The 13,135-nt window shown below is 54.7% G+C and overlaps 1 protein-coding gene across 1 annotated transcript; it reads left to right on the top strand.

The window, feature by feature from the left end:
* Positions 1-2,997: 2,997 nt before the first annotated feature.
* Positions 2,998-7,641, top strand: LOC119099252 (uncharacterized). Its single transcript, XM_037222376.1, has 5 exons — positions 2,998-3,168; positions 4,056-4,248; positions 5,255-5,382; positions 6,847-7,075; positions 7,565-7,641. Exons 1-5 carry the CDS (start codon positions 3,162-3,164, stop codon positions 7,569-7,571), a joined length of 564 nt encoding a protein of 187 aa, XP_037078271.1. The 5' UTR covers positions 2,998-3,161; the 3' UTR covers positions 7,572-7,641.
* Positions 7,642-13,135: the final 5,494 nt, after the last annotated feature.

Raw genomic sequence — 13,135 nt, 5'->3', positions numbered from 1 at the left:
GGGGCGGAGCAGGAGGGTGCCGTCGGCGGTGATCCACCGGTGCACGAGCGCGCCGGCGCCGCCGAGCCCGCCGTCGCCAGGAGGGTGTTCGCGGGCAATCTGCCGTTCAGCGTGAGTGAGCGGCGGTGCCGGTGTGGTGATGTCGTCACCGCTGATTGATCGCGGAAAGCTGCACTTCGGCCGAACTTGGCACTGCTCCGATCCGGGCCGGCTATCGTTAATTATCATTTGGCTAAAGTTTGTGCTCTTAGTAGCTGATCTCATTACATTTCCTCCATATGCCCTGTAATGAGGTTAGCGTGTTATGGCTTAGGTACCTGACCAGCGCCTTATGATCCTGAATTTTCGGCGTTATTTGGTGCATATCATGCGTGGTGATTCATGTATAACAAGGACGCGACCAACAATGATAAAAAATAAAACAAATTGTCCTTCACTTTACCACTGCTGGCTGGTCAACACGCGTATATATATATATATATATATATATATATATATATATAATATATATATATAATATGATGCTTGTCACAAGTAAAGAAGATGCACCGGTATGTTGCGGTTAAGAATGTATGAATTAAGTTGTGTGCCTAACTTTTAGTAAATCCTTGGTATAGCTATATTCATAAATATATTAGCATCTTCCGGTGTATGGCAGGTCAGTTAGATCATTTTTGATTTATCTTGTGTTCTTGCTGTCATGTGTAATGTCTCATTGTAATGGACGTGATGAATTCTGATATTTTGCAAGGATAGTTTGCTTGTGCGTAGACAGCGTTTCTGTAATTCCAAGTTCATTGGTCAGGATCCTTGGGTGTACTTTCATATGTTTTTATGCATTGCTATGGGTTCAAGTCTGCTATCAGTTGTTGCTGATATGATAGCAGCACTTACTGTGTTATCGTGTATTCTTGTATAACTCTTGCTCGTCGCTTTCTAAGTCTAGTTTTGTTGCAGGAATAGACTGCGGATTCCTTTAAGGTATGGCCTGTTGATCCCTTCTCAGCACTAACGCCTGTGTTGCAGGCCTCCAAGTCAAGACTGTGGGACCTGTTTGAGCAGTTTGGAAAAGTAACTAGTGTGCATCTAGTGAGAAACCACGCGAATGGAAAATCCAGAGGCTTTGGATTTATCACCTTCAAAGACGAGGCAGGCGCTCAAAAGTAGGCACCCATCACCCGCATCGTGTTATGAGCAGCACGATGGCCCTCGCATGACCGCATTGCATCCCCGTCAGGCGATGTGACGGTGTTTAGTTCACCCCTCAAGCTGACCTGTGCCTTGCCCAGTGCTGTTAAACGGCTGTGCGAGCTGGCTGGGGTCTGGTCTGCTGGCGGCTGTATGGTGGGTACACGCGGCGGTGGCCGACCGCGCCGGGTCGCGCCGGCGCCGCTGACGGTCGCTCCGTTGCAGGGCGCTGGCCGCCGACGGCTCGCCACCCCTGTACGTAATGCACCGCCAGATCCGCGTGTCGCCGGCGCAGCCTCGCGCCGCGGCGGCGCGGCCCCGCGTCCGCTCCAGAGAGCGGCGGCGGCAGCGGCGGACCGGTCGGCCGCTCCGTGCTACATTGACCGCCTGCCCGCCGAGCTGCTCCAGCATATTCTCTCCTTGCTGCACGTGCGGGAGCAGATGGCGGCCCAGTCAGGTGGGTCTGTGGCGGACCGACGGGAGGAGGGCGACCAGCCTGGAGGGCGGCACGTCTGCTGTTGTGCGGTGCACCGGACCGCAGAGAGATTCGATGACAGCTTAGTACAACTGATGCGTGGTGTTGGATATCTTGTGATCCTGGTGCCGACAATACGTAGCAAGGACAATTCAGCCAAGCGGTTTGACTACTCATTCCTGCGGCTCTATAAGTTAGTAAATTCTTCGCAGTTATTTCCATTAGACCAGTAGCCAGTCGGCGATGCTGGAGCGTTTTTCGGCTGCGCCGGTCCTCGCGGACATATGCATTAATAAGATGTGCAAACGGGGCGCCAGGCCGCCGTCGCGGCGGGCGTCGGGGCGCCATGTCGCTGACGTCCCCCCCCCGGCCGGCAGTGTCGCGCCGCTGGCAGGCCGCGCTGCGCTCTCTGCTGGCCCGCGGCACGAGCTGGACCTGCGTGCCTATTTCGCGGCGGGCGACGCGCGCCGCCTGACGGACCCCTTACTGCGTCGCCTGCTGCAGCGCATGCCGGCGCTGCGCCGTCTGCACACGGGTGGCAACGTGCGCCACTGCTCCTGGAAGGCGCTCGACATTGTCTGTGAGTGGGTCGGCTGCTGTCGGCGGCGTCCTTGGCGCGTGTGGCTGTAAGCGGTCGGCAGGGATTGCCGGGGGATGTGGGGAGTGCGTCCCCGCGCGCCGACATGTCCTAACCCCACGGACTGCGCGTCTAGTGGCTCGGCGAGGGTTCCTGAGTCTTGGAACCCTCGCCGAGTCAGCATGGCTGGCGGCCGGGCCCAGTGTGAGCCATAACGCAAGAGGATTGGGTGTGAGTGCGGTCGTGCTCTCCGTCTGAGGTGGAGGTCCCGAGCTCTGCGCCCCGTCGCGGACGGTCGGGCTCTAACTGCGGTGGCGCTGTGGACGGGCTCGCGCTGCCGCCGCTGACACCGGCCCCGTTTCAGCCGCGCACTGCCGCAACCTGGAGGAAATCGACCTGGACGGATTCTGCATCAACGAAGAATCCCTGAAGAAGCTGTGCATGGCCTGCCCGCGGCTGGAGCTCGTCCATCTGCCGTCCCACTATCACTTCAGCGAGTCGAGCGTGTGGGTGCTGTTGCGCTACCTGCCGCGTCTGCGCGCGCTCGACCTGAAGACGAGTGGGCGCGTGACGGGCCGCTGCTTCTCGCTGCTGCCGGCCAGCATGGAGCGGCTGTCCGTGTCGAGTTGCGGCGCCCTGACGTCGGCCAGCCTGCGCCAGCTGACGAACTGTCCGCAGCTGCGCGAGCTGGACGTGTCGGGCGTGGTGCGGCTGGAGGCGGCCGACCTGGCGGCGGCGCTGGCCGCCTGCGCGCAGCTGGAGCGGTTGGCGGCGCGCCGCCTGTCACTGACGCCGCAGGCTTATCTGCCGCCGGCCGGGCTGCCGGCGCTCCGAATCCTGGACGTCAGCTTCTCGGACGGCGTGACGGATGCGACGCTTCTGCACCTGGTCGACCTGGCGCCCGGGCTGCACACGCTCCATATGCAGGGTCAGTGGGTGGCGGCGCGCCCAGCGCCCGGCCGCGGTCAGGCACGGCACGCACCGCACGCCACCTATACTCTGTCGGCGACGCGCCGACGGACTATGTCGGCGGAGTGTGCTGCCATGGAACAGTGCGAGGGGTCGGTGGGTACAGACCTTAGCAGTCTAGTCTAGCCTGCTGCCGATTCTTGCTTGGTCAGCTGGCCAGTCACTCGCGTTCGCCGCGTGTTCAGGACGGCTCGCCGCATGAGCGCACTGCTGTCCCGACTTGGACTGCGCTGTTGCCAGCCGCGAGTGATGCAGCACCGCACCCGGCCGCGCCTGTCCGCATACATTCGACAGCTGCCAGTGCATCGGCCGGCGCGCCTCAAACGAGCTGTGTCCAGCCCCGCCCAGACGGTCACGGCGCGATGTGACGTGTTTGCACGCGAGCTGCTGTCGTCACCTCGCCTGTTTGCACGCGAGCTGCTGTCGTCACCTCGCCTGTTTGTGCTGGAGCTGCCGTCGTCCCCTCGCCTGTTTGTATTGGAGCTGCCGTCGTCTCCTCGCCTGTTTGTACCGGAGCTGCCGTCGTCTCCTCGCGTGTCTGTACTGGAGCTGCCGTCGTCTCCTCGCCTGTTTGTACTGGAGCTGCCGTCGTCCCCTCGCCTGTTTGTGCCGGAGCTGCCGTCGTCACCTCGCGTGCTTTGTTTTGAAGTTGTCTGCTCCTGTCCCAGCAATGTATATAACGTGACTGTATGTGACCCAGTATCCAGCCAATCACGCGCCTGGCATGCCTCGTGGTTTCTTGTGACGCCGTGTGTTGTGCGGTTGCACCCTCCTGGCGCCTCGCTGGTATGTGATAGTGCCGACCGGCGTCTTCGTCGCTCCTTGACGCGCCACCGCCGTTCTCAGGCTGCTCGCTGCCCACCGAGAACGGTCTGGCGCTGCTGCGCCGGCTCAAAGAGCTACACGTGCTCGACCTGAGCTACGTCCGCGCCGTCTCCGACGCGTTGCTGGACCGGCTGCACGGGAAGGCCCTGACCGAGCTGCACCTGGCCGAGGGACACTCGGGCCCGGCCGCGTTCTCGACGGCCGGCGTCACCCGGTCAGTGGTCGCCGCCGGTCCGGGGTGGGGGCGGGGGTGCTAGCGCTCCGCCACGCACGGCCAGCGCCCGGGCAGGTGGTGTGGTCCGAGGTCTCCGGCCTGACGGACGGTCGAGGTCCGGGAGCCGGATGCGCCGCCTCGGCCGGCAGCGGTTGTGAGAGTGTGGACTGATGAGCTGCCGTCTGTGCGGACGGTGCCTGGGGCGCCGGTGCCCGGTGTGTTGGTGCGATCTCATCCAACAGTCCCCAGTATGCTGGTGTTATTTCAGCCAGCGGTGCCCGGTGTGTTGGTGCGATCTCATCCAACAGTCCCCAGTATGCTGGTGTTATTTCAGCCAGCGGTGCCCGGTGTGTTGGTGCGATCTCATCCAACAGTCCCCAGTATGCTGGTGTTATTTCAGCCAGCGGTGTCCGGTGTGTTGGCGTGATCTCGGCCAGCGGTATCCGGTGTGTTGATGTGGTCTCAGCCGGCGGTGTCCGGTGTGTTGGTGCGATCTCAGCCAGTGGTGTCCGGTGTGTTGGCGTGATCTCGGCCAGCGGTATCCGGTGTGTTGATGTGGTCTCAGCCGGCGGTGCCCGGTGTATTGGCGTGATTTCAGCCAGCGGTGCCCGGTGTGTTGATGTGATCTCAGCCGGCGGTGCCCAGTGTATTGGTGCGATCTCAGCCAGCGGTGCCCGGTGTGTTGGTGTGATCTCAGCCAGCGGTGCCCGGTGTGTTGGTGTGATCTCAGCCAGCGGTGCCCGGTGTGTTGGTGCGATCTCAGCCAGCGGTGCCCGGTGTGTTGGTGTGATCGTTCCGCTAGCGGCCGTCTGACGCGGCCCAGTGGGGAGCATCAGACGGAGTCATCTGAGAGAGTCAGCCGATCGGCCAGCTGGCGTGGGCCGTGTCGTCGGCGGCGCTGCCAGTGTGGTGTGTGTCCGCTGCCGGTACGGCCATGCGGCCGTGACTGGCGCGACGGCGCGATTGACTCCGTCCTGCCCCCCCCCCCCCCCCCCTCCCCCCGCAGGCTGGTGCTCGGCTGTCCGGCGCTCACCCTGCTCGACCTCAGCTGTGTGGAGAGCGTCGGCGCTGAGCTGGTCGACCAGCTGGCGCGCCAGCTGCCCCACAGCCGTGACGTCACACTCTACGTGGGCGGTAGGTGGCGACGGTGCCGTGACCGCCTCCGGCAACACCCGGTGCCGGCCCTCTTCACGCGTCTCCGCCTGGCTGGACTGCGGTGCTGTCCGCGACCGTCACGGCCCGGCCCATTTTCGCCTCGCCTTCAGACCCTGTTCCTGGCCCGGCTCTGCTCCCGTCTCGCTCCGTCTCCAGACTGGAGACACGACCTTTTCCAAAATGTCAGCCCGCAGCCCGGCCCGCCCCGGCCAGCTGGGGGTCCAGCCCGCTAAAGCCCGCTGTGATGAAGTGATGACCCGTCATTGAGCCACGAGTGCTAAGCAAATTGCAATTTGCACTTCGTCATTTTTCATTAATTTTACCCCTATACATTTTGTTTGTATAACACGCTATGCCAGTGTCATCTAATGCATAATGTTATTTAGCCAACACCAGTGATGCTGCATAGACAGGAGGGATCAAAGTACTCGGACCATGGAATTTGTATTGTACTGAAGCGGACCGTAAGCACTAGGATGCCAATTTCCAACTGCAAAAGAGAAGGAAAAGTGTGCAATTTTAAATGTCTTACCACCAAAATGCACCGGAGATTCCACCATTGTACCTCGTCTCAGTGAACCAGGCCATGTGTCAAGGGACTCACGCTGTACATGGAGACAATGTCATAATCTTCAGCCCAGAGACAGACTCAGTCTCGCATTATGTTATATAGTATGTGCTCTCCTTGCGTGGATGCATCACGCAACAACACGGATTAAATACCACATGACAGCTGAGACATGATTGATATTTCCCTCTTACCACTATCTATGTTCCATCCTACAACCATTACCGCGCCGCTGTGAAAATGTGTACAGCAAGGGTGGCAGTCACATTTTGTCTACGAATTATTGCCACTCAGCTGACGTCATTCACACTGTAGCAAAATGTGTAGCAAAAGAAGTTGGGCAAGTCATGTCCAGTCCGGCAGCTATGTGGCCGGCACGCCGCACGTCCAAAACGCTCGCCGCAGACGTGAAACACTGCGTACAACGTTAGCGAAGAAGAACGCACTGCGAAGTTAAGAGGCGCTGACTCGAACTTTGCACGCCTCGGCGATGCTGCTTTGCAGTCCCCGCAGCCGATGTGAGAATGTGCGGCGCTGGTAGTCTCCGCCAGCCGTGCGAGAATGTGCGGCGCTGGTAGTCTCTCAGCGGTGCGAGAGTGCGCGGCGCTGGTGAGCCCTGCCAGCCGGTGCGAGAGTGTGCGGCGCTGGTGAGCTCTGTCAGCCGGTGCGAGAGTGTGCGGCGCTGGTGAGCTCTGTCAGCCGGTGCGAGAGTGTGCGGCGCTGGTGAGCTCTGTCAGCCGGGCGAGAGTGTGCGGCGCTGGTGAGCTCTGTCAGCCGGTGCGAGAGTGTGCGGCGCTGGTGAGCTCGGTCAGCCGGTCTGTGTCACCACGTGTTGGGGCGGCGCGGCTGACGAGGGTCGCACTGTGCGCCGTCAGGGACGGACCTGCAGGAGCTGCCGCCACCGCCGCCGCCCGGCCATCTCCGGCTGGTCGATACCAACACCGTGCCGCTGCACATGCGTGGCATCATAGATGACATGCTCTGGAGCGACGACGACAGCTACAGCGCCCAGGACCCGGACGATTGGGACATCGGTGATATGTATGACAGCAGCTGTGAGGAATACTATGATTACGAGGACCCATTCTACGACGACCACGACCTGTGAGAACCTGAGTGTGTATGAGTTATGGTTGTGCTATGTTGTGAAAGGCTCGTTTAGGCACGGCGTTTCGTCCGTCGCCATACGCGAGTTGTTTCCCAGTCGATATAATTGCGGCTTATGAATGAGCGACTGGACGAATTGGGGTAAAAAAACGTGATGAATTGGTTAGAACAACTTATCAAGTGTATCTATAATGGGTTGCCAAATTTGCCAGTGTCTGGACTATGCCAGAACGGGAACGTTCCGTTAATGCGCCGGATCAGTTCATTGTTGAAGTGCCCATGGACCGAGGGCGAGCCATGTGCTAACCGCGTGGGCATAAACGATGGCTATAGCAGTAATGAGAAAGGCTGTAATGGAAAAGCCTGTGCCGCGTGAAAAATGGGCCGCCCTGACTGATTCGCTAGGTGAGAATGGTGAGAGAGATGGAACAGCATGAGCTGAGATGCGTTGTTTTTGTATGTACGTTTGATTTACATTGCCGCCAGGTATTGATGTTCTCCGATGCAAGGTGCCGGGGCCCAGTGTATCGTCGTGGCAGATGACGGGCGGGGCCGGGTCGCCGCGGCCCGCCGCAGCGCCGGGCGTACCGGCCGCCCCAGCGGCGCCGCAGCCATCGTCAAGCGGCGGCGCGCGATCTCGCGCGGTTTGCGCTCTGCACCTCAGTCTGATGGTCACGTGGCCGGCCGTGGACGCGCGGGGCGGCGGCCGCGGACTCGGGTGCCGCCGCCGCCCGGCGCGGCTCGTGGCACACCGCGGTGCTGAACGGCCGGTCGTCGTATGTGAGTCAAGCTGGGCGGGGGCGAAGTGTCCAGAGGCGAGGGCGGCGTGCGCTGAGCGGCCCTCTGTAGTTTGCGCCTTTGTCGTGCTCTGAGAAGTTCGTTTTGGTCTGACGGCGGATGCTGGAGATAGGATGTGTTTATGCAGGCTTGCTGTGGCCGACGTAGAGAAGGGCATGTGTGGAAGGGCGCCGGCCGAGAGCGTCCCGCAGCACACGTGGGGTCGGGCAAACAGCTGAGTCCGGCGCGGAGCCGTGTTGTCGTGACTAGTCCTGGTCGAGCACGAGTGCTAGTAATGACGTCTTATCTCCGCTCCCACCATTGCCACCTTACGTAAATCTTGGTGTTGGTCACTTATGTCCGCACGCTACGGGATTTCATAGGTGAAATAAATACGTGGAGAATAGCCATGCAGTGGTTTCTACAGCAATGGCCGTGTGGGAGTCACCCGTGGCTGTTAAGTCGACTCCCTGCGCATGACGTCGGCAGCCCGGTGCTCGTTTGGCAAACGATCCGCACGTGAGTCGCGACTGGGCCCAGCCTGCTTGTGATGGTGATCAACACCGCCGTTCGGGACAAGACCAAGGCCCAGGTTTGAGCAGGTATCATTTGAAGCGGACCGCGCTACCTGAGCCCAGCACGAAAAGGCTGTGAATCCGGCCCAGATTCCATGTCCAGTCGCTCTACTCCGACCCATGCTTGGATTACTGACTTCATGCGACGCGACCGGTGTCAGATTGCGAACCGGACATTGGACAACGAAACAGGCATTTGAATGCTGTTAGGATAATCGTCGGGAAAGCTATAGATCTATGAAGGAAAGTTACTTGCTTAACAGGCTAACATATGAAGGCATAACGCTTCACGCTTGGGCAAGGGATATGGCCAGCAGCCTTCGCACAACGGAGGGATGAGCAAGTGCGACATTATGGCACCGCAGTCTAAGTGGACCCGCAGAAAAATTTGCGTGCACGGGTATTCATGAAATACTCAAAAAAGACGGAAAGAGAACCGTAGAAGACTTGATGAGTGATCCAGTGGACTACGGGATCCTTGTTGCTTTAAAATAAAGTTATATTAAATCAATTACGCTCCGGAGAACCTATCAAAAACTAACAACATAAGAGGCTTCAAGAAGAATCCGTTAAGTTAACGATTTATTCCGCGATTTTTTTCAGCGACGAGTTCCGATTTCCCTGAAAAATGGTTCTGAAGGTCAACTGTGGCATGAGAACACCAAAAATGACCCTTATTTTGCAATATCATCTGACCTTCAAGGTCAAAAGCTGGGTCAAAGGACGGGTTACTCGATATTACCAAAAAATTACCGAACGTTTTTTAACCTGCAAGGATCAGAACATTAGCCAGAGAAAGAACTAGCGTCCGTCAAAAAGTGCTGACCTCTCAAAGTCACCCTTTAAGGTCAAACGTGGGCTCAAAGAACGGGGAACTCCATATCACCCAAAAATTACCGGCCGATTTTTAACTTTTAAACATCAGAACATTCCTCACAGAAAGAGTCTAGCGTCCGTCAAAAAGTCATGACCTCTCAAGGTCATCCTTGAAGGTCAAACGCGAGTTCAAAAGACAGGGAATTTCATATCACCACAAAATTCTTGACCTATTTTTAACTAACAAACATCAGAATACTTCAATGTGAAGACTTTTGACGGACGCTAGCTCTTTCTGTGGTGAATGCTTTGATCTTTGTAAGTTAAAGATCGGCTGGTAATTTTTGGGTGATGTGGAGTTGCTCGTCATTTGAGCCCGCGTTTGACCTTGAAGGGTGACCTTGAGAGGTCAGGACTTTTTGACGGACGCTAACTCTTTCTGTGATGAATGTTCTGATGTCTGTAAGTTAAAAATCGGCCGATAATTTTGGGTGACATGGTGTTCCCCGTCCTTTGAGCCCGCGTTTGCCCTTTAAGGGTGAGCCTTGAGAGGTCAGGACTTTTTGATGGGCGCTGGTTCTTTCCTGTGGTGAATGTTCCGACCCTTGTAAAGTGGAACTCAGCCGGTAATTTTTGGGTGATATAGGGCTCCCCGTCCTTTGAGCCCGTGTTTGACCATGTAGTGTGACCTTGATAGGTCAGGACTTTTGGACGGACGCTAGTTTTTCTGTGTTGAATATTCTGACATTTGCAAGTTGAAAATCGGCCGGTAATTTTTGGGTGATATGGAGTTCCCCGTCCTTTGCCCTGCTTTTGACCTTGAAGGTCACATGGTGTTGCAAAATAAGGGTCATTTTTGGTGTTTGCATGCCACAATTGACCTTCATAACCGCTTTTCAGGGAAATCGGAACTCGTCGCTGAAAAAAAATCATTGAATAAATCGCTAACTTCACGGACATTTAAGAAGAAGCATCTGATACTTTGGCATATACAAATACATATACATGGCTACACACAAACACACACACACACACACACACACACACACACACACACACACACCACACACACACACACACACACACACACACACACACACACACACCACACACACATGCATACCCACACACACATACGTACACACACGCACACACGCATGCGCACACACACATACACACACCGTACACGCACGCGTATATATATATATATATATATATATATATATATATATTATATATATATATATATGTCACCCACACATACCTATTGGCACACCTCTGTAAGTTGGAAAAAATTGCTCTAGACAACACGATTTCTTGGTATGGTGAATTTGCTCCTTAATGCGTCATTGTTTCGTAACGTCATTAAACCTTGCACAACATTGATTGAGAACCAATTGACGGCCAGCACACGAATGCCAGATATGAACGACTAGACCATTATATGTTTATTGGCCTTGATCACCCGCATGAATAATGGAATGACAGGATTGGCGTCATGGATGTCTGGGTGACCTTGAAGTAGTTTCTCCGAAAAGCTTGCACACCTTTGCGGGCGCATAACTCAGAAACTAGAGGGGTTCAGGTGTTAAGAAGGGCAGGGCTGTGAGCTGCACTGAATAATGTTTAAAATATTACTTCAGTTCAAAACACCAGGAAAATGAGGAACACGTCATTTGTGTCACTGAAAAGTCCCATCTTTTGTGAATTGATTTTTCACTCTCGCACGGTTTTTTGCGATGGAATTTTTCACTCCCACCCTACCTCAAAAGCGATTCTAGCTCCCTGCGTCCACACCGCTCCGGCACTTTCCAGCCTGCTGATCAACAGCACATCAACTGCCGCTCGCTACCGGAGACTAAATCTCGTGCTGGACGTCGCTGCGAGCGCAGGTGCTTGGATCGGTGCGGTTGCCGCGCCCAGCCGCCGCGCCCGCAATCCTACAACCGGTTCGCTGTGAACCGAGGCGAACCCGGTTAGACTTTTCGTGAATAGAAGGCGTGCAATAGACGGGGCGCAGTAGCTCAGGCCATGCGATGATACTCTGTGTGTAGTGAAGAAGTCGCAGCTAGAAGCCTGCCGAGAAAACTCTGCCGGCTGTTATGATGGGTCACCTCATGCAACGATTCCGTCATTAGGAATTGCGTTGGACAACGTTCTCTTTACAGTTTGAGTGCTGATTCAGCAGTTAATGTGTCATTTATATACTCTGGTCCCAATCGGAGTGGCACTGCAATTTCTCAACGTTATCTTGTGACGCCCCATGTGACCGACTTCGTGGTGTTAACCGGTCCGCGTTCGCCGCAGCCACTTATCAAGCGCAGCAAACGTCGCCGGCTGCCTAAGAAGATTTACTACGAGTATAGTAGAACGAGTTGTACAATAAAGTGGTGATAATTAGGTATCTGCTGTTATCACCTAACCCTTTGTACCATATGACGTAAACTGTAAAGGTGTGTATCGTATGTGTGGTTGGCACAGCCAGTGTGTGCTGAGTTTATACTTGCATGTTCACGTTGGCTAAGAAAACGAAGTGATTTTATACCTTTGTTAAAAATTTCATCAGAAGGAATTCACAATGCAACATTAAGATGTAGCATGATGCATCATGATGTAACAAAGTCCACTTTACAGCACTAAGATTTCTAATAGCCTAACATGTTGCCGAGATGGAGTCAATTCCCCCGAAGGTTTTGATAGCATAACTTTCGAATGCCGCGGTGTAGCCACACCAGAAATTGCTTAGCCGCAAGCAAGTCAATAGCAGATATTTTGATTTGTAGACTGGATGTACCTCGTAAGGTCGCTGATCTATAGCAGGCCAAAGTCGGACCATGAGTGCCAGCGAAGGCAATCTCTAGGAAAACGTGCAATCTAATGCGACAAACGAAATGTTTAAAGAAGCTATACACCTCTGAGATGGCTCCTCAGATAAGCAGAAAATTTGATTAAGTACTCAAGACGATTCCCATTGACCTTGAGTCACGTATGGAGGTCAGATCAAGGTAAAAAACCAGCCTGCTTTTTACTGGAGAGCGTGCTTTAATGTTTTTTTTTCTGACGCTCATTTCAAGTTTCTTGATAATAGGGACCGCACCAGATATCTGCCATGGACTTCTTACAGGCAAGAGCAGATCGCTGACCAAAAGTTGCCCTCATCAACCATTTATTTTTAGGGGCGTACCAACGAGGGCGATATTTAAAGCATATTCAAATTAGTACCAAAACAACTACACAAGTTTTTGGTCGCCATGAACTTCTTTAAGTCATAAAATGCCAATGACTTAATATGAACACGAGTGACCATTGCTTGGAACATACGTCCAAATTCAAAGGCGTCTGCATGAGGAGGTCTTGGGGCATTTTTGAAACCAATCTTGGGTTTTAACCTGTTTGACCTTATTTGACCCAAAGGTCAAATCTATGGACCTCCAATTCTGACACAGATCACTTCACACAAACATTAAGCTACGCAATGGACTGAGCTACGCAATAAGCTACGCAATGGTGGCTCGAGATCTCTTAATTTTTAGATATCAGAGGGTCGAATTGACACTCCAATTCGAGCAAAGGAAATTAAACCGGCCATCCACGCGTGTGTTAAAGGAATTGTCCCACATTCAAAGATGTTGAGACAAGCATCACATATGACGACAAAAGCTCACATGTAGCTAATGGTATGCCTTTAAGTGCAGAATGTTGCTCTAGTCCACAAAATCTACTGTATGCAAAGTGCGCAGTGTCGGCCGGTCGGGAGAGCAGCCTGGCCTCGGTTCGCTCATATGATCGTATTCGCACTGTGCGGATGTACCGCGAATCCTCTGTTTAATTCTGAGAGCGAAGGGTTCTGATGTAGAAGTGAGCGTTGATTTCGAAAACAGAAGTTTAT

This window comes from Pollicipes pollicipes, unplaced genomic scaffold (assembly GCF_011947565.3).
Source record: "Pollicipes pollicipes isolate AB1234 unplaced genomic scaffold, Ppol_2.1 Scaffold_4740;HRSCAF=5597_pilon_pilon_pilon, whole genome shotgun sequence".
Lineage (NCBI taxonomy): Eukaryota > Metazoa > Arthropoda > Thecostraca > Pollicipedomorpha > Pollicipedidae > Pollicipes > Pollicipes pollicipes.
The sequence above is the reverse complement of the archived record's forward strand: the minus strand, read 5'-3'. Positions and strand labels throughout refer to the sequence as shown.